Genomic DNA, 22,296 nt, shown 5'->3' with positions numbered 1-22,296 from the left:
CGTCGGCACCCTGTCATCACGTGCTCGTTGAATGCGGAAACTGTCGGGCATTTACGAACCAACACTTGCCAGTCCCGACGGAACAAGTGTGTTTTAAGACTGGGAATGACGATGTAAGCAGATGGTTAAAAAAAAACTGCGAATAAAACAATCGCTTAGCTATTGGCAGCAAGGCGCACTGAAAGGACAGGAAGAGATTGTGCACCCTCGTGCTATCGTGTGCACACTTGTGCTGGAGGCGCCAGCTGCCATTTGAAAGAGAGAGAAACGAATAGGTAGGGCACGGCACAAAAAAAAATATATACATATGTGGGAGCTATGCTTTGACCCGCTCTGAAGCGACGAATACCGAATGTGGTTGGCCTGTTGTCTTATCAAATTTTCCTTGTTGACTTCCTTGTCGACTGCCATAAAATAGTATTTTTTCTCAAGACTTCTCCTCAACAGTTTACATTTTCAACCGCCATTGTTGCTGTTCTGGAAATAATTGGAATTAAAATTTCTAACTATTTAAAACTGTCTTCCAAATATCAAATATAAATTATTATTACAGAGTGACCCGAAAAGTGCAAAGATCAGAGCGAATTTTATCAAAACATTCTAGTTATCTAGCTTACTTATTCTAATTAAAACTGGCTCAAGTGTGTAATCACTAATCAACTTGGCTTATGGCCATGATTTTTTTTTCAGACGATATATTGACTTCTGAAGGTGGGAGTCTCTTTAAATTTGAAATACCTGCCAAATTGAGTTGTGGATTTTGATAAGGCAGATTAGGTTGGCATATTCAGCAGTAATGGTGGAAAACTTGGTTCCTATTTCATTCAATTAAAGGCGAAGAAGCAAAACAATCAGCATTTCATTCAAAAGATGGAAATCCTTCTAACAAACAACTACCTACCAGGGGCGGAGCTTCCTATTCAGCTCGCGCGGCGGCTGCCCCACCAACTTGGTACTTTTTGCCCCACCAATAAGCGTTTTGCTCCACCAACTTTAGCTGATTTTTAAGACTTTGTTGCATTGCAAATTAATCTTTTTCGCATTGAAGAGCTTTGGAATGTCCGTTTAAACTTCGCCCCAGTGGGGGGGGGGGGGGCATATGTTACCACCCTGTCGCGTTTTTAGCGTGTGAATAAAAAACCGCGGCGCCCAGCGCCGCGCTGTTGGAGTATCTTTTTGTGCATCAATTTTGGACAATGTATGAAAATTTTGACCCCAGGTCATGTCAGGTCAGGTCACCAGGTCAAGTTAACTGACCAAGCCTAGAAAATGTTTGCAAGCATGTCCACTTCCAGCCTGCTGTGTTTGTCAGAGAGGTTTTCAACTTGGTGGATTGCATGATGTTATAGGCGCCTATAATTTGTATATCTCGGATTTTTTATATCCGTGACCTAAGGTCAGGCCAATGGCGTGACCTTTCCATTATAAGTCAATGGAGAAAAATGAAAATGCCTCTAGATCCGTGTGTACGCATAGGAATAGTCCAAATATTTCAGAATCGTCACAATGAATAGGACCACCCAGTGAAGACCGAGGTGTCTTTTTTGCTGATAGCCTCTAGAAAGGTCATCCGAGGTCATTTGAGGCTACAAACACATTTTTGCCACTAACTCTCGATTGGAAAGAGATAGAACGCTGGGGATGGCCTCATGTGTTTGTCTTGTTTAGACGTATCGACTGATATGCAACATGACCTATTCCGGTCAGGTCATGACCTTGACCTGAGGTCAAATTTTCAAGTTGACCTTTCAAGGTCAAATTATAATTCATTCGACGTGTCTCGGCGAGAGGAACACGATTTTGGCAATAGAAATGTCGTGGCTTTTTTTAGTCGAAAGTTATTGTCGAAAAACACGTTTCATAAAAACAGCTATTTTTGGAGTTTTTGCCCTCTGGAGGCTAAACCGTTGACCTGAGGTCAATTTTGATAATAATTTTATCAAAAGAAGAGTTCGAAAGCTATCGATTGCTTTTGCATGCGTTTTTCTAGCTATCATAGTTCCTGAGATAACGGCATGTTTTCTGCAAAATATAATGACATTTGGCAAATTTTGACCTTTGATGACAAAAGATGTCATCTCTTTCATCATCTAAGATGAAAGATGACAGAAATACTTTCAAACGTACGCATTAAGAACTATCGACTGCTTTTTACCGCGTCTTTCTAGCCCTCTTAGTTGTTGAGTTAGAGGTGGGTGGTAACATATGCCCCCCTCCCCACTATGGCGAAGTTGGCTGAGACTGCCACTGGGGCGCGGGTTAATGCAAAATGTTATATCTGTAATGATAGGAATTGATTCAGTGTAACACTTTATTCAACTTCATAATCGGACATTGTGGGTTTGACGACTTTTTGCCCTACCAACTTCCCTGGAAAAGCTCTACCCTAGACCCATGCTACCTACTAAAATTTATCAAGTACCTACCAAGCGGATCAAACGAATGAAAAATGTGCTCAATAGTCAATATACCGTCGTGAAAAGGACCATATCGAGAGATATCAAATGCTCTTTGGTCTTCCCCTCCTTTAACCGCTTTTCTAATCAACTCAATGAAGATTTCACTTGCTTTTTGCAGACAATAAACTGTCGCTGGAAATATTGTTTGAAATTTAGTGGACAAGTTTTCCCAAGCGATGCCTATAGGAAAGCAGACGAATACATTTGTTCATCTAGACATAGTGCTGCGAAAGGTGCAACATAAATAATGACTTCTTGTGACGTCATCAGTACCTACCTAACCCAATGACCAATGCACCTATATATCTCACCTGGCATCGTTGACGGCTCATTTGGAGGCCATTTGAATGTTGAAAATCAGCCGAGTTATAGTCTGGCAAACCTAAGAAAAACAGATTTGAAGTGCATCTGACATCGATGCACGTGTTTTTATATAATTCCAATATAACCGAGAACATTTTTTTCGTGGCGTTTCGGAAAAAAAAATATTGGACTATGCACTTGCAGTGGTCAAATCACGCGCAATATTCGGGGTGTAAGGTCTACCACCACCCATCAACAGAGTCCCGGAATAGTCATGCTGTTTCTTGTGATCTGGCATAGCTGCAAAAATGTACCTGTATTTTCAATAATTACCGTCAGACATGGCTCAGCAAGGTGAGAAGAGCACAAAACTGCAAAAATTTCTTCATAGGGGTAATGGGGCTCCCACAAAGTGTCATTGAAGTTTCGCTGCCCCCCTCCCATCACACACACACTTTTCGTGAGGTTCCTACGCCCATGATTACAGTCATGTCGTCCAGAAGTTCACGCTTACCTGGATCCAAGAGCGGTCGTCTTTCTTCGCCACGTCTTCTTGGACTGAGTCTGAGTCTAAGGGGTCGGCTTGAACCCTGCTCTCGAGCACTGGCACTGACGGGGATTCGGGGACACTCTTGACTTCTGAAAGCACGCACCCCGGCGAGTCGCTCGACATGGTTTTGCCACAATCCGCCAGCTAGAAGAGAATTGACGCACAAAGGATCACGGGAAGGTCTGCTTCTCAAAATTTTCCGCCTCTCGAAGGACCAGCAAGCATCACCAAAACTGGCTAGGTCACTACACACAACACTGCAAGAGGCGGACCAGCAAGCATCACCAAAACTGGCTAGGTCACTACACACAACACTGCACGTGCACGTGCTTACGCATAGGTTGATAGAAAAACATGCAATGCCTTTGTCGAGGACTAATGGCTAAAACAATATGTCGAGACGCGATACACTCATGTTCACCTGCACGTGACAGGGTGTCGACACCGCCTCCCACTGTGGATCCATACAGAGGGCATAAACACACGCGAAACCAATACCAACCTTTTTGTGTGTTGTTGTCCCTCGACAATTACCGATCAGCGCTGTGTTAATTATGAATGCTGCGGTGGCATGTGGTCAGATAGTGGGCTTAGAATAGTAAACGAACACAAGTAGGAAGATGAAAGGTAGTACTGATGGAAGGTAAGAGGATGGAAGGTAGCACTGCTTTCTGTGGATAGGGATCATTCGTAAAGACCTGAGCCACACATTGCACCGATGCGAGCACATGCAATGCACGGGCGGTATCGCAACTATACCTAGTTGGTAGCTTCGTAGGTAGACGAGTTACCTAACTATCTAACCTACCAAGGCTCTATAGAACCTACTATAGTCTGGCAAACCTAAGAAAGAACGGAGTTAAGGCGGCTGAATCACTTTGCACGTGTTTTGATCGCTTGAAATGTATGGTTCGGTGAAATTTGTGTGAACAGTTGTGACCAAGGCCCTAAAACATAAGGTTGGACGAAGTTTCTTACCAACAAGGTACTAGAATTTGTCGTGATATTTCGTCCTTGCAGTTGTTTCTGTACAAATATAGAGCAAACAAGCATGTTTTCTAATAGTATGAAAGTTTGAAAGGAAATAATAAGTCACTTTACATTTGATTCACAAAAAGCCATTTCGAAATCAAATTTAGTGTAGTTTTGATCAAACTCTAGTCGACTTATCCAGTATCTACTTAATTTTCCAGATGCGTGGTTCAGACAAACACGTTGCTATGGGCGGTTGCTAAGGACGCTATCTCGTATTTGCAGATAGTTTTGTTGTTATGAATATATATTCCCGACCGGGGCTGGGAAAATGCGTTTTATTCACCGAGGTTTTTGTGCGGAGGACCGAGTGCCGGTAGGCACGAGGTCCGTAGCAAAAAACCGAGGTGAATAAAACTGCATTTTCACAGCCCAAGGTTGGGAAGAGATTTACCATATGCAGCAATAAATACATTGGCATTGGAACGATAACCTTGTTTAGTTGAATTACGTTGACAGCAAAAGTAAGTAAACACGCAGTCACTTACTTTTGCTGTTGCTGTTAGTGAACACACAATCCGTAAATATCTTCTTTGAAATTGGTTCTTCCGCTCAGAATATTCAGTAAAATTTTGTCTGGGAAAATCAAAAAGCCCTAGGGCCGAATCGTTTCCCAAATACCTTCAACATTAGCCGAGGCGGGCCGAAGCCATTTCCCAAATGCACGTGCTAATGTTAAAGGGATATCTCGGCATGTGGTAAATAGGGTAAAACAAGCCCTTTGGATATTTTCCTGTATTTCGGGGCTCATTGATTTATCTAGCTTTGGCATAATATTTTTACTTTATCATATCATGGTTCCAGACACAGGTGGTTAATTTCAGCGCGTAAAGAAATAATAATAAAGACTTAACATGTTATACAGAATGCAAGACGCCAGTCCCTGGTGGTAAAGTGAATGATACACAGAGATAGGGGAGAGTGGGGAAAGATGCCCAGGGTTTTGCTATCTCATATATTATTCGAAAATGACGATCGGAAGGCAAAAACTTGGAGTTTCAACGGAAACCGACATCGTTTTTCTCCAAAAATATCACACTTTCGTGTCTGAAATATGATAACTTTTTTTGCTTTTGGTGATTTTGGAGATTTTGGTGGGAGGGAGATTTTGGTGATCTCTTATCAGAGCTTTGGCGATCTTCAATCAGATCTTTGGTAATCTCTAATCAGGTCTTTGGTGATCTCCCATTAGATCTTTCGTGGTTTCCAATGAGATCTTTGGTGGTATACAATCAAATCTTTGGTTTTCTCTCAACAGACCTTTGGTGATCTCCAATCAGGTCTTTGGTGATCTCCCATCAGATATCTGGTGATCTCCATGGCTCCGCGATAACGTACCGCCGCTGACCGGCCATGCTCTCTCACGGTTCGTCGGAAGGTCATCTCAGGCTCAAAAGAAACGGTATATACCATTCAAAAGCTGACGTTGAGCTGAATCCAAAAATGTATTTTTTATAAAAATCGATCGATGGCCTTTTTTAAAAATTGCGTTTTTGTAAAAACTTAATAATCTTTTATTCAACGGGCTGTCCCGGACATTCTTGAAAACATAAACATGTATTTTTGAGTTCCAGTGAAAGCTGAACGCCAAAAGAACAATATTTAGCGAAGCAATATTCCAAACATTAATATGCGTCTCCCACAGCCGAAAATAAGGCGCAATCACACAGCTCAGTGTCACGATGGACCAAAGTCAGCCACACAGAAGCGTGAAATGACCCTTATCGACTCGCAGACCCGGCGCTCTCGGCCCGCCTGACCGGCCACGGAAAGAACGTTCGGCTCTCGTTCTACTAAACAAATGCCATATTTGTCACTTTAACTGTCCACATCGCTATTAAAGTTATTCAGGATACCTGTGAAGAAAATTCATTGTTCTGCTCGATTTACAACATGCTTTAATTTACATTTTTCTTATGCATGTTTTGTTCCATCCAGCTGCGATCAGTGCCCGCGCAGGGGAAGTGAGCGAGGTTTCACTGTCAGAGGCTGTACTGGTGACAGCTGCTCGGCCGTGCGACCGGTCAAAGGTTACCCTGCCCCGCCGGGCGCTACCCCCACTCCACCCGAGCTGAGGCCGGTGCAGCCTGTGACATTTCAGCGCGGCCAATTTTCCTTATATGGGCATGATACCAAGCTCAATTGAGCAAAGTAGACATGAACAAATGCAAATTAATGGCTGATGTGAAGATGACAGAACAATGAATTTTCTTCACAGGTATCCTGAATAACTTTAATAGCGATGTGGACAGTTAAACTGACAAATATGACATTTGTTTAGTAGAACGAGAGCCGAACGTTCTTTCCGTGGCCGGTCAGGCGGGCCTAGAGCGCCGGGTCTGCGAGTCGATAAGGGTCATTTCACGCTTCAATGTGGCTGACTTTGGTCCATCATGACACTGAGCTGTGTGATTGCGCCTTATTTTCGGCTGTGGGAGACGCATATTAATGTTTGGAAATGTTGCTTCGCTAAATATTGTTTTTTTTGGCATTCAGCTTTCACTGGAACTCAAAAATACATGTTTATGTTTTCAAGAATGTCCAGGACAGCCCGTTGAATAAAAGATTATTAAGTTTTTACAAAAGCGCAATTTTCAAAAAAGGCCATCGATCGATTTTGATAAAAATTACATTTTTGGATTCAGATCACCGTCGGCTTTCGAATGGTATATATCGTTTCTTTTGAGCCTGAGATGACCTTCCGACGAACCGTGCTCTCTGTTACAGTAAGGGTAGCGTCGTGGTCGACTACTACCTCCTGCTCAACAACGCAGTGGGCGAGTTGAGCACGCAGGACGTGAACGTGCTGTTCAAGGAGAAGCTGCGCGCCACCACCATGGAGATGTCGGACGGCGAAGAGCAGACCGTGCTGCAGATGGGCAGCCTCTCCATCGACCCCGGATTCACTGACTTTGTCGGTAAGTTGGAAATCGTAGCGGTAAATAAAAAGTTATATCTTGGTGTAAGACAACTATTTATTACATAATTATGGTCATTTATTACGCTACGTTTATATTAGCCTTTTGGAACACACAACTATCCAATAGCAAAGCTTATCATGGCGCCCTAATCTGCGAAATGTAGGGAAGAGTGGGGAAATATGCCCAGGGTTTTACTATGTCATAAATTATTCGAAAATGACGATCGGAAAGCAAAAACTTGGAGTTTCAACGGAAGCCGACATCATTTTTCTCCAAAAATATTACACTTTCGTGCCTGAAATATGATAACTTTTTTTTGCTATCAAGCATTTTTCTGAAAAAGTGAAAGGGGGCATCTTACCCCACAGGGTGGGAAAGACGCCCCCTGGCGTTGGGTAAGATGCCCCCTGCACTACAGGTGACATAAATAGGCACGTTAATCGCCTGAACGAATCAGTAGTCCCTTCGAGCCTGCAGTAGACAACAAACGTCATCGTAAGGGCCCTCAAAAGTAGTCGTAAGGGGCTTCAGAGGTCATCGTTAGGGCCATCATAGTCCAGCGCGGCCAAACAAGCCTCCGTGGTGGCGTTCGGAGACCACTGTGGGGCCCTTAGGTCTTCATGATGCTTGAGGGCCCCCGAGCCCATCGTGGGGACCTCAAATGCCAGCGCGGCCCGTGGAGCCAACGTGGGAGCCCTCAAAGGATGTCGTGAGGGGCCCTGGAGCTAATAATGGGGCCCACAGAGGCCGTCTCGAGGGCTCTCAGAGTCAGATGCCGCCCAAAAAGTCGCTGTTTGGGCCGAGAGACCGGCGTGGGGAGCACCCGACCGTACTGGACTCTAAATAGTCCCAAATCGGCTTTTGTTTCTCATCACAAGTATGTAATAAATGATTTGACGGGTTCCTTGAAGGCCAGCCTACGGATTTAGGGGGGGGGCGTCTTTCCCCATCAGGACAGGGGGCATCTTACCCCAAGGTACCGAAGTAACATTAAATCTGTATTGTTAGCCATAAAACTACACCCTGAAACAAACTGTTTGGGACAAAGTACACGCATGTTAATGTATCACGACTATAGCAAGGGACGCAAAAATTATCTACCTTCTTTGATATTTACAATGTTTTGACACCAAAATATTTTTTGAAAGCAGCAAATAAAAAACATGCAATCACCAGCCAGTCGTTTCCCAACTGAGCTTCGCAAATTTTTGTGCAGTTAACAAGGCAGGCTTCCGCTTTACGCTAAGAACATTAATTTCCAGGTTCGATTCTTTGTTTCGCCGCTAGAGGGGGTGGGGCGTCTTTCCCATCCTGGGCATCTTACCCCACTCTCCCCTATCTGTTTTTATCCCGGTAGAAGCATCCTTGTGATCTAAGTGTGATCGATCATAAATTGTCTGAGAATCAGAAGTTTAGCTATAAGTCAAGAACCACGAAACAACCAGCTTATAGCTGGTGGAAGAGCCGCCACTCAGAAGCTTTCAGAAAACCGTGAACGGTTGAGACAGCCGACAGGTTGAGAAATCAAGAGACCTGAGGCGCCAGAGAACCAGAGAATGCCTGGGAACTTTAAGGAACCGCTGGCTACCAGATCTTGACTAGAAACCTGGCCATGAAATGACCATTTCACGATCTAAGATGCAGATTCTGGTGCCTGAAAATCGTGTGAACACACTTGACATTCCAACAGCAGCTCATTTCGGTACCGTTATAAGTCCAGGGCTGCGCAGTCGATGGATTTTCGGTGACTCTGACAGCTGACTCCGACTCCGACTCCGGCTTCCAAAAACCAACTTCGACTCCGACTGCGGGCATACATTACCTATCGACTCCAGCCGACTCTATTTCCGACTTCGACTCCGCAGCCCTGCCAGGTCTGCGGAGTCGATTGATTTTCGGTGACTCCGACTGACTCCGGCTCTGGTTTCCAAAATCGACTCCGACTCCGACCCCGGTCAGAACTGTGGTTATAAATAACATGTCTGTGAATAAAAGCAGTTTCGGGTGCAGCCACCCCCTTTTGCTTTTCACACTCAAAAGCTCGTCCAAAACAGGAATATGAACAGGAACTCAGCTTAAACATCGGTCTTGGAAAGGTCACCGAACGTAATATTTTTTTCCGCAAACAGACGAAGACCACGAATTTGAGCAATGACATGTCGATTAAGACTCTGAATCCGGGCAAAACTGTCGACGCCGATCGACTCCGACTCCGACTCCGCAGACCTAAACTTTATTCAACGGATTTCCATGAGACTTTACGCCGGCAAAATGCAGATAAACGTGCTCCTCTCGTCAATACGCGTCAATTAAACTTTGAATTGACCACAAAAAGTCATTTCGACAATTTTACCTCATTTCCAGGTCATGTCCCGACCGGAAAATGCCGTAATGCATATCAGTCGATCTGTATCGTTGCATTGGGCTGAACACATCTAATGTATTTTTGTTGCTGTTTAACCCGCGCCCTGCTGGGGGGGGGGGGTGTTTGAACACCCCCCCCCCCTTGTGGTTTTTCGCGAATATCTCAAAAACGGCGGCGCGGAGCGCCGCCGTTTTTGGTACACCTTATCATACATCAATTCTACACATGTTGTGAAAATTTCAGACCAAGGTCATTCAAGGTCAGGTCACCAGGTCACTTGAAGTGACCTCACCTCATAAAAACTTTCAATGTCTGTCATAGCTACACCAAGTGACCGATCGCTTTGAAACTTTCAGTGATTGCTAAGAGCAATAGCATGTACAAAATGTATATCTCAGAATTTTGATATGGATGACCTAAGGTCAGGTCAATTTTGCGACCTCCCCATTATAAGTCAATGGGAGAAAATTGAAATGCGCCTCTTTTGGATGAAAGACATTATAAACACTCCCAAACACCGAATTACAAGTAGTTTAGACACACTGAACATGAAAATGGTGTCCGTGACCCTTGTTTATGCCCTGAGGTCATCTTAGGTCACTAATTGCATCTAACAGTTTTTCGCAAATAACTTTTGATAGAGGCATGCTAGAGCGATGAAAACGCCTTAGATGTGTTCAGCTCGACGATAAGGATCGACTGATATGCAATATGACCCTTTCCGGTCAGGTCATGACCTTGACCTGAGGTCAAATTTTCAAGTTGACCTTTCAAGGTCAAGTTATAGTTCATTCGATGCGTCTTGACGAGAGGAACACGATGCCGGTTAAAGTAAGCTCGTGCAAGGCTTGGGTCAAAAGTTATTGCAGAAAAACTGTTTTCGAAAAAATCGGCTATTTTTGCAGTTTTTGCCCCCTGCAGGCAAAACCGTTGACGTTAGGTCAAATCTGAGAGAATTACTCAGAAAGGGCGTTAATAGGGCTATCGAATGCGCTTTTCCGCGGCGCTGTAGCTCTATTGGTTCCCGAGTTATGCGTTGGCTTCTTGGAAATTTTCGACATTCGACCTGGAAATCGGCGAAATTTTGCCTTCAATGACCTCTGGTGACCTGACCTTTGACCTGACCAAAAAATTGACCGAAGTGATTTCGTCATTATTTTTGACGCTCTTTCGAACGCCGCCTTCCGCGTATCGCTACGTGGCCCAGGAGCCGAGTTACAAGGGGGGGGTGTTCAAACACCCCCCCCAGCAGGGCGTGGAAATCCAGGACCCCCAGCGGGGCGCGGGTTAATCAAGAATCATATCTCTGTCAAAGGTTACGGTAAAACAAAAAACTGCTGGAGACCATTCTTGACCTGAAATGACCTTAGGGACATAAAGAGGGGTCACGGGTGCAATGCTGCGCCTCTTGGGGCACCATATGCGATGAGATCGATGCGTGGCGACTGGTGTATACCTCGCTGTTTCTGCCTTTGAACAATTTTTGTCTGCGTTGATCTGCTAAAAACACAATAAACACATTATCGAGCGTAGAAGCATGACTCTTTTGTTACGTACAAGCTTTGTTCAGTTTGTCTGTAAGCACCATCAAATATTGCAAGCTTCAAGGGGTCAATGCCCTGGGGCTGTGACGACACGCTGTGACGACACGCTGGGGATCGTGACGTCAGCCGTAGGGTTGCCAGTCTAGTATGAACTAGACTTCGACCCCCCCTGGTTAGGACCGAAAATATGCTCTCACATTATAAATGCACATGCATCAACGGCCGCAGCACTTTAAATTCATTCTTCTTAGGTTTGCCAGACTATAGGTAGTTTACAACTTAGTAGGTAGCTCATGCCTCGTGCATTTCTTTCGGCGAGCCAGCCCAGCTTTCCACCCTGGTTGACACTTGACAGGGTCAAAGGAGGAAGAAAAAATGTATCATGCGATCGGCAATCTTTTATGTGGTTTTCAACTCTGTGCAATGTTATTAGATGTGTTACAGCACTACGATTTTTCATGCCAAAAAAGGCGAATAAATACATTACATCCATTTTTTTCAAGCAGTACTGGCAAATCAGGAACAGAGGACACATAACATAAAGTTACAGGTAGGTAGGTACTATGTAATTTTGGTAAGGAAATAGGAAACGCGACACAGTATATACCTGAGCGAATCGTCCCCTCCCAAAACGTAACAGGACTCCGAGGGAAAAGAAACCCGAGGACCCACTTACTTTTTAACTTGGGCAGATCATGTTATGTTAAGTTAGAAAAATTACCGCAGTCCAGCTCGCAATCAACATATGAGCCGTGTAGGTGCCGAGTCAAATTGTCGAACCAGGTGCATAATTCAGGGATAATAAGTGCAAGAGTAAGATCATCAATGACAGCACTGACATGGGTAAATGACCTTACCAGTTTTACGCAGAGCTCAAACAAATTAGGCCGTTTCATGGTAATTGACTATAACGGTCTGTGCCTGTTGGCTGATTGATCATTGAACTGAGAAGTTAGAAGAATCCCAAACCTATCATTTCAGGGAATGACTTTTAGAGAACATGATAACAAGGTGTGGTGAGATGAGATGATGAACCGTTATCCAATTAAGATACGAAAATTTAACTGAGATCATTTCATTGACCGTCAAACAATCGATTATCGATTCAATGAAGAAAAGGATGACAGTTACTTCTGAGAAATGGCTCGCTCCTAAATTACCGCCGAAAAAAACTAATCGGCGGAATGATTATTGACAGACGAGACGACGCTTAGCGCCATGTGCCATGTGGAGACCTCGCAAGACGCTCAGTGCTCATCGCTCAATCTCCAATCGTTACACTAGCGAATGCGTGCTAGTCCGCGAGTTGCTGGGGGGGGGGGGCGTTAAACGCCCCCACTTTTTTCGCCGGGCCATAGCATAAAAACGGCGCGCGTACCTGTAGGAAATTGATTGAAGTTTATTGTGACAAAGTTTCAAAAAATCGGTCGAAAAATTTTTGAGTTTCGAGGTTTTAGTGACGTCATGATTTCTGAGTTTTCGACCAAAAACGGCATATGTTCAAAAAATTATATAAAATCACAGAATAGACATACCGACATACCGTAAACGCCATTAGACTGCCAATACCATGAACAATCAAATGGCTATCTTCGATTATTGATTATCGTTCCGCATTTTCCAAAATCTTGAACTGAATCTTGGCAATTTCTCGTGACTACTTCACGACCATGATACATGAATTTCTTAAATTGAACTTTTTGAGCCAAACACGTACACATATAATAAAATGAATGTCGCCATCGTGTTCTACGCCCAAAATTACCCATAAAACATGTGTCACAGGCTGCGAATATCAGTTTTGATTTTTGGGGATATGTGCCTACCCGGTTGACCTGACCTTGACCCTGACCTATGCTTGACTGACCCCTACATGGAGCTGACACTCTTGTAGGCCTTATATGATGGATTGTGCACCGTTTTGACAGAGTTTATGACGAGAGGCGCCCATTGCGAAGTCCTGAAGTCAATGCTACTGAAAGCCCGATTTCAGGTGTTTGACCTGACCTTGACCCGACCTGTGACCTCAAAATTCAACTTTAAAGTACTCATTTGAAGCGTCTCGTCGCGTTCTTTCGTTTGCCGCCACGTGCGTTTCGCTGCGCCTATTGGTTCTCGAGTTATCGGCTGGGGGCGTTTAACGCCCTCCCCCCCCCCCCCCCAGCAAACGGTGGGTGGCGAAATACCCCAGCAACTGCCGGGCTAGCTGTAGCCCAACGACCGGAGTGGATAGTCGGTACAGAGGCGTCACCTGGCGCGCCCCAAGCAGCGCCACCTAGAGAAAGTGGAGGACCATGGTGGCTCGCTTCCTTGTTTTCCTCTCTCACTCCCTCACTCTTTCACTCACTCACCCGACATTCACTCTTTCTCCCTAATCACCTTCCTCTTCTTCCCATATAACTTTGCATTTCCTCTCCCGATCACTCTTCTTTTTTGTCAATCTGTCTGTCTGTCTGTCTGTCTGTCACTTGTCAGTATCTATGTCTGTCTACAGTCTAATGTTTGTGTCAGTCCCTTTCTCTCCTCTATCCATTTCTCTCCTTCTCCCTCTCATCTCCCTCCTTTTTCTCCTTCCCTCTCTCTCTCTCTCTCTCTCTCTCTCTCTCTCTCTCTCTCTCTCTTCTCTACCTATCTTGTTCTCCAACTCTCTCTGTCTCTGTCTCTCTTTCCATCATCATCCCTCTCAATCCCCCTCCCTCTTCCCATCCCTATTTCTTCCTCCTTCATTACCCTCTCTCTCTCTCTCTCTCTCTCTCTCTCTCTCTCTCTCTCTCTCTCTCTCTCTCTCTCTCTCTCTTCCTTTCTGTCTGTCTCTATCTACCTCCCTCCCGGAGGCAGCTGCTTCCATACTGTCCCGCACGACAGCCGTGTCTTGCGGTACAGTCTACCTGCCAGAGGATCTGCTGCTGGAGCTGGTAACGCTTGCCGAAACTGCGGCTAAAGTGAACGATTTTTTCCTCTGTTCACCGCACAAAGCACTGCTAATGAAAATATAACGCAAACGAGATGTTTCACACGGCATTGTGGCGAAATGGGTAGGCTTATAAAGGCTAATAAAGACTATATAATCGCCTGATTAGAAACATGGATCGAGCCGGCCAAAAAGGGTGTGCACGACTGAAAAATCCGTTGTTCAGCAATCAGAGTTGTAAGAATATCAGTTGAAATGTAGAGTTTTACGCTATTCAATAACTGATATTAATATCTGATAAGCCTTTGGGTGAATTTATAATAAAATCATGCATCGTGCACCATGTTTAATCTCTTCATTCTTTGAACCTCGTTTTTTAGTGCTTGAGTTCACTTTTTCTAATTTACAGTGATCTATCTTAATAGTTTCATGAAATAATTTTGTGACACAATTTGCTGAGCTTGAACAATGGAACTGAAGTAAATTGTTCCGTATTTACACATAAAATGACATAAATTTCACATGAAATGACAATGTCAATGAGACATTTATTCGCTCGTTCTGTTCTCCAATGCTGTGCTTTCAAGTTCCGTTCTGACGAAGACTGTCCACTTGCATTTGTCCGAGCAATCACTGCAATCAAAAATTCAATTACTTACCCTGCCAGAGTTTAGCAGTAATTACTCGGCATTCTTCCGGGATTCCCTTGAATAAGTTCCAATATCTGACGCAATATATCGCGAGGGGGAAGGGGAAATGTACGACATGGTAACTTCCAATTGCGATTTTCTGACGTCACTAGTCGAGCTGTTAATGATGTAAGCAAATCTCCGTTACCAAGATGCACTGTCCCGGAGGGTATCATTAAAGAAAAAACAGGCAAGCAGCGACCGGAATGTGCTGTTATAAATCGGTGTTAGTGATTCCCAAGAAATTTGTTGAAATAAAACTGACTTCCGTTTGGCAGTGTTTAACCCGCGCACCGACGGGGGGGGGCGGATATCCGCCCCCCCTGAGGTTTTTCGCGAATAGCGGGAAAACCGCGGCGCTACGCGCCGCGAAATTTGGTACGACTATTCCCTTATCAATTTTACACATGGTGTGCAAGTTTGAACCTCCCACCTTTTAAGGTCAGGTCACCAGGTCACTTTGAATGACCCAACCTCAAGTCACTTTTTTGCAACTTTGTCACCGTGCCAGAGCTACAGTAGATGTCGGAGACCTTTGAAAGTCGCAAGATGTTATTAGGTCATTAGTAGCTACAATTTGTTTATCTCGGAATTTTGATATCGGTGACCTAAGGTCAGGTCAATTTCGCGACCTCCCCATTAACCCGCGAGTTGCTGGGGGGGGCGTTAAACGCCCCCACTTTTTTCGCTGGGCCATAGCATAAAAACGGCGCGCCACAGGCGCGCCAAATTTTGGGTACCTGTAGGGAATTGATTGAAGTTTATTGTGACAAAGTTTCAAAAACAATCGGTCGGAAAATTTTTGAGATATCGAGGTTTTAGTGACGTCATGATTTCTGAGTTTTCGACCAAAAACGGCATATGTTCAAAAAATCATATAAAATCACAGAATAGACATACAGACATGCCGTAAACGCCATTAGACTGCCAATATCATGATCAATCAAATAGCTATCTTCAATTATTGATTATCGTTCCGCATTTTCCAAAACCTTGAACTGAATCTTGGCAATTTTTCGTGACTACTTCACGACCATGATACATGAATTTCTTAAATTGAACTTTTTGAGTCAAACACGTACACATATGATAAAATGAATGTCACCATCGTGTTCTACGCCCCAAATTACCTATGAAACATGTGTCACAGGCTGCGAATATCAGTTTTGATTTTCGGGCATATGTGCCTACCCGGTTGACCTGACCTTGACCCTGACCTATGCTTGACTGACCCCTATATGGAGCTGACACTCTTGTAGGCCTTATAAGATGGATTGTGCACCGTTTTGACAGAGTTTATGGCGAGAGGCGCCCATTGTGAAGTCCTGAAGTCCATGCTACTGAAAGCCCGATTTCAGGTGTTTGACCTGACCTTGACCCGACCTGTGACCTCAAAATTCAACTTTAAAGTACTCATCTGAAGCGTCTCGTCGCGCTCTTTCGTTTGCCGCCTCGTGTGTTTCGCTGCGCCTTTTGGTTCTCGAGTTATCGGCTGGGGGCGTTTAACGCCCCCCCCCCCCAGCAAACGGTGGGTGGCGAAATACCCCAGCAACTGCCGGGTTATAAGTCAATGGGGGAAAAATCAACTCCCTATTTTTACCACTAAAACGGGTCGGAATAACCCCATATACCATACATGACTTTATATACGATCAACCTTCACTACCTTGAGGTCTGTTTTGCTGTTGGGCAGCTGTGAGGTCATGTGACGTCATCAAAGGTCACCAAAGGTTTTTGGCCAATAACTCCATACAGGAACAAGATACAGCCGCGTGGATGGTTTCATTGTGTTCAGCTCGTCAAGACGCATCGAATGATATACATGATGACCTCGAGGTCACGTGACCTGAGGTCAACCTTTGACCTTGACCTTTCGAGGTCAACATATATATCATTCGATGCGGATTGACGAGAGGATCACGATGATGCCCTTAGTTTGTTCCTATCTTCACTAATTCGAAAGTTATTCGAGAAAAACTCTCTCAATATCTAGCGCCACCATTTTGACTTTTTCGACCCCTGGGACGTCATCTTTGACCTGATCTGAAAATGACCTTAGTAAAAATTGTAGATCTTGACCGTGCGTATCCGATGCCGTTTACCGCTTGTCACTATCTTGCTTAGTTCTCGAGATCTCAGGGGGGGGGGGGCGGTCATCCGCCCCCTCCCCCGTCGGTGCGAAGTTGGCGCCCCCGTCGGTGCGCGGGTTAAGCTATTAAAAAATCACTTCGGGTAAACTGCAATTAACATAAATATGATTGCTTCAAAACGTTATGAAAACTAGCGCAAAAAATGGTGACTTTATGACTAACTGTTATTTCCGGGAGGAATATTGAATTCGTTCAAGATTGATCATGCTGCATGCAGAAATGATTGCTGTATTTTTTCGCAATGGCAGGAAAAGAAATTCTAATCATTGTGAGAATCTCGCTGTTTTTCTGGGTTCTGATAGAGCGATAGCAAACTCATCAGGCTCGGGGCAAATTGCTGCTGGTGCTGCCATGTCTGGGATGGGTCCGGGGATTTCCTCGTAGCCTACCTCCTATTGACAATGAATGGCGCGCGATTGGTCCATGAACGGCTGGCCTTAACCCGCGCCCTGCTGGGGGGGGGGGGGGGGGTGTTTGAACTCCCCCTTGTGATTTTTCGCGAATATCTCAAAAACGTTTTTGGTACATTTTATCATACATCAATTCTACACAAGTTGTTAAAATTTCAGACCAAGGTCGTTCAAGGTCAGGTCACCAGGTCACTTGAAGTGACCTCACCTCATAAAAAGTTTCAATGTCTGTCATAGCTACACCGAGTGACCGATCGCTTTGAAACTTTCGGCGATTGCTAAGAGCAATAGCATGTACAAAATTTATATCTCAGAATTGTGATATCGATGACCTAAGGTCAGGCCAATTTTGCGACCTCCCCATTACCTATAAGTCAATGGGAGAAAATTGAAATGCGCCTCTTTTGGACGAAAGACCTTATAAACACTCCCAAACACCGAATTACAAGTGGTTTAGACACACTGAACATGAAAATGGTGTCCGTGACCCTTGTTTGTGCCCTGAGGTCATCTTAGGTCACGAATGGCATCTAACAGTTTTTCGCAAATAACTTTTGATAGAGGCATGCTAGAGCGATGAAACGCCTTATATGTGTTCAGCTCGACGATACGGATCGACTGATATGCAACATGACCCTTTCCAGTCAGGTCATGACCTTGACCTGAGGTCAAATTTTCAAGTTGACCTTTCAAGGTCAAGTTATGGTTCATTCGATGCGTCTTGACGAGAGGAACACGATGCCGTTAAAAGTAAGCTCGTACAAGGCTTGGGTCAAAAGTTATTGCAGAAAAACTGTTTCCGAAAAAAATCGGCTTTTTTGCAGTTTTTGCCCCCTGCAGGCAAAACCGTTGACGTTAGGTCAAATCTGAGAGAATTACTCAGAAATGGCGTTTATAGGGCTATCGAATGCACTTTTCTGAGGCGCTGTAGCTCTATTGGTTCCCGAGTTATGCGTTGGCTTCTTGGAAATTTTCGACATTCGACCTGGAAATCGGCGAAATTTTGCCTTCAATGACCTCTGGTGACCTGACCTTCGACCTGACCAAAAAACTGACCGAAGTGATTTCGTCATTATTTTTTACGCTCTTTCGACCGCCGCCTTCCGCGCATCGCTACGTGGCCCAGGAGCCGAGTTACAAGGGGGGGTGTTCAAACACCCCCCCCCCCAGCAGGGCGTGGAAATCCAGGACCCCAAGCCGGGTGCGGGTTAACCCGCGCGGGGCTGGGGGGTAAATTTTACCCCCTCGCGAATTTTGGCAATATCTCAAAAAACGGCGGCGCGCAGCGCCGCAAAACTTTCAGTATCTTTTCTTACATCAATTTGACACGTTCCCTGAAAATTTGAGCGAAATCCGTCGGAAAATTTTTGAGAAATTGACGTTTTAGTGACGTCATGTTCGCCATTTTCGCCTAAAAAAACGGCAAAATTTCAAACGCCGCTAACATCTTCATTTTTAAAGGAATCAAGACGTAACAAAAAAAGTTATACGTCTTTTTACTTTGTCTATCAAATGGCTATCTCGCTTTTTTGAAAATTTTGGATTTTGGCCCAATTTTTTTTTCTTAAAAAAACTGACTTTTTTGGGAAAATATTTACAAAATCCACAATTTTGAGTGTATCGAAAAAACCGGAATATATGTCAGAGAAGTGGTTTATGTGCACCTACATACCAATTTTTAGAAGAATCGGTTCAAAAATGTGGGAGTTATTCAAAATTTTATGACGTCACGACACACAAAAAAAAATTGAAAAAATGAACTTTTTGGAAGTTCTAGACCTGGTACGAAAACAAAAATAGCACCGTTCGATTCGCCGTGAAAAACTGCATCAGATAGACACCTTTTTAGGTCTTAACAACCAACTTCAAATTTGACCTCACTTGACCTGACCTTGACCTGACCTCGACCTGAAATTCATCCAGAGGTGGTCCATATCACTTATTGGGTGTGCCTATTGAATTCTATGAGTAAAATGACCCATAAAACATGTGTCACACATGCCCTTTTCTATATTTTGTTTTTGGTGACCTGACGTGACCTGACCTGACCTTGACCTTGACCTCTGAATGATATTGTATGCAACGAATATTGTCTTGGTAGCCTAAGAACACGTTTTGGGCAATCAGTCTCAGTCCATGACTCCATTCCTCGGCAACTACGGTGCAAGGCCGATACTGTAGAAACTTGCAATTTGTACCCTTGACCTGACCTTGACCTTGACCTCAAAATTTAAATTAAGTACATGTTTTTAGTTGTTCGTGATGAGATCTTTCGATTGGCGTTCGGATTTTCCAAATCGGACCATTAGTTCGGGAGATAACAGGGGGGTAAAATTTACCCCCTCCCCCCAGCCCCGCGCGTTCGGCTGGAGACCCCAGCCCCGCGCGGGTTAATGCACATGAAGGCCATGGTTCTGTGACAAATATCTCAGCTAGAAAACACTAAAAAAGCCCGATATAAAGCTTCATTAACCTAAAGGGTCTGTATGTAGGTACGAAAGACTTCCGTTGGTATCTCCAAGTGTACTTCGGTTCTCCTTTTTTTCGATTTGCCTCGAGGGCAGAAATTGCCATGACTAATGTAACTATCCCAAAATGATATAAACAGTCGCACACCGTTTGTTTACGAGACATGCGTAGAGACTCCAATTCCTCTAAGTGAATACTGAATAGAGCCAAGCAGAGTCCGTGCCTAGCAAAGAGTCCGGGACCGAACAAGGTCCGCCATCGTTTGGGGGAATTTCATTCCATTTGGAAGCAAAACAATCTAATGAAATCTTTTGGACGCTCACTTATTGCATTTCCTTCTTTCGTGTGCATTTGTATTAATAAACTGCCAAAAACACATGCGTTGTTGCACTGCAAGGAATTGGTATTCAATTAGCTTAACTTGTTTTTCTTTCAAGCTCTCTCGCAATTCTTTTGGTGCCAGAGCACGGCTCTCCTGGGGTTCCAACGTCCTTAATCATCCATAACAGCCTCTCCGGTGGCTGTCTTTTCCCGTGGACCCACTCTCTGCCACGCTAAGTGTCATTTATGAGACCAATTTGAGTCACATTTTGCGGCGGCGCCGTGCCGTACGTTCACACCGCAAGGAAACGGCAGCTGTGCGCCGGCTCTGCCGCCGACGTCATCTCGCCTGTCGTAAAATGTCGCAGCTGAGGAACATTCAGTTCCACCACCACCGCCGCCGCCGCCGCCGCCGCTGTCGCCTCGGTTCCCCAGAGGTCACATTAGGCCAGCCCGGTGCGGCGCAGCCATGCACTCCCTCGCCGCCCAGCCAGCGCACAGCCGGTCCCAGGGCCTCAGAGGCCTAAGACGGGCAGCTTTCGACCTTTTAGCCTGATGACCTTTGAGCTTTCAGCCTAATGACCTTTTACTTGTCAACCTGAACGCTTGACCTGTTGGCCTAATGACCGTTGACTTGTCAACCTGAACGTTTGACTTGTAAGACTAGTGAGCCTAATGACTTTTGGCTTGTCAATCTGAACATTTGACGTTTGTGACCTTTGAACATTTGACCTTTGACCTTTGGTGAGCCTGATTAATGATGATTAGTTATTTAGCCTGTCAGTCTTATGACCTTTGACCTGTCAGGTGGGTGCTGACGACATTGGCATTGGCAGACCTTTGTTTCATTGGACAATTTATTAGAATTGCAGGCCGTAATTCGTATTAGAATGAGGTCAGAAATCGCGAAAATACGACAGGCATACGCATTGGTCCGTGTAATAATCAGCCCTCAAGCATGGATGGGATTTCCTGCGGTGGCCGTCGCTGCTTTTAGCTTTTCTTTTCCAATAAATAGGCTACTGAGACAGCTCTGCACTTCCGTCATGTGCCCAGCAAGGCGACGACAATATTCCAGTAAATTAGAATGCATGAAACCTCGAATATATGTACCTTATATGACGTCCAATAAGCACTAAGATGTCAAAGGCAGACGCGTTTGATACGCGTTTGATAGAGGGGAAGAATACATGTGATGTCACGCTGTCACAGCTAATCAAATACCAACATTTATTGCCTCGCTTTTGTCGACACAGAAATGTGAATAATCCGAATTGTAGCATTCAGGGCTATACGCACTAATTGCGGTAAGTCGTCAACATTCCTGAAACAGAAGTGTGAGAACGTGAATTGAAAAGTCATGTTATTTATAAAGAAGTGATATATAATACATGCATGCGAACAATATTATAATGTGATGAATAATGAAAGTGACTTGATTCCAAGTTCCAGAACAAATTCCTAGTAGCATATCCACTAGGGACATTCCTAAGTGGAATGCTCCATGTGGCACATCGTACTTCAAATACGGTCGCCAATGGGAAAAATCTAAACGTACCTATACCCAGATGATATTGTGATTTGTCACTTAAGTTATTTATTTCTTCCTTTTCAAAGCGCATAATTGTTGCGCGTAAGTGACAACTCCTATTGTCCTCCTATTGTCATATTGTCATATAACTCGTGACAGTGACAAAGTGCGCTCATAGGACCACTGCATCCAGAGCTATACTCTCTTCTGCCCCGATATATCCGCCATATCTCATCTCCTGCCATAGATCCGGTGGTCATGTTCCATCTCCCGGTGGAATCCTCCGTGCAATGGCAGCCGTCAGAAAAGACGATTAGAGTCGACAGATTCCCGTAACTCGTGCCCGTCGGTAGGATCTGATAGAGTGGCCGGTTTTCCACCCTCCTGAACCCGTCATGGCAGTCTTACCGGCATGTGAATCGGCCCTGTCTGTTGGCAGGAACAGGATAGCAACGAGGCCGGTGGTGAAAACACGTGTGAGACTGCTTCCTGAAATCATGGTACGATACCGCCTCAAATGTCTTCGAAGTTTGCTACCTTTCATGCTGTGATTGTGCAACATCGTGATGGCCTTCGGTCCCGGATGTCTTTCGGCTACCGCCTGCTTTATGTGCCGCTCACAACGGTCACCTCTGGGTGCT

General features: G+C 44.6%; 1 protein-coding gene across 1 annotated transcript in view; it reads right to left on the bottom strand.

Annotated features, from left to right (window-relative positions):
• LOC122374092 (mitochondrial glycine transporter-like) overlaps nucleotides 1–3,696 on the bottom strand; it is a 41,934-nt gene extending 38,238 nt beyond the window's left edge. Inside the window, exon 1 of the mRNA XM_043352634.1 lies at nucleotides 3,277–3,696. Coding sequence (XP_043208569.1) covers nucleotides 3,277–3,435 — 159 coding nt within the window. The 5' untranslated portion in view covers nucleotides 3,436–3,696. The remainder of the gene's footprint in view (nucleotides 1–3,276) is intronic.
• Nucleotides 3,697–22,296: the final 18,600 nt, after the last annotated feature.

This window comes from Amphibalanus amphitrite, unplaced genomic scaffold (genome assembly GCF_019059575.1).
Source record: "Amphibalanus amphitrite isolate SeventyFive unplaced genomic scaffold, NRLGWU_Aamphi_draft 001602F_arrow, whole genome shotgun sequence".
Classification (NCBI taxonomy): Eukaryota; Metazoa; Arthropoda; class Thecostraca; order Balanomorpha; family Balanidae; genus Amphibalanus; species Amphibalanus amphitrite.
Note: the sequence above shows the minus strand (reverse complement) of the source record. Positions and strands in the feature narration are given on the sequence as shown.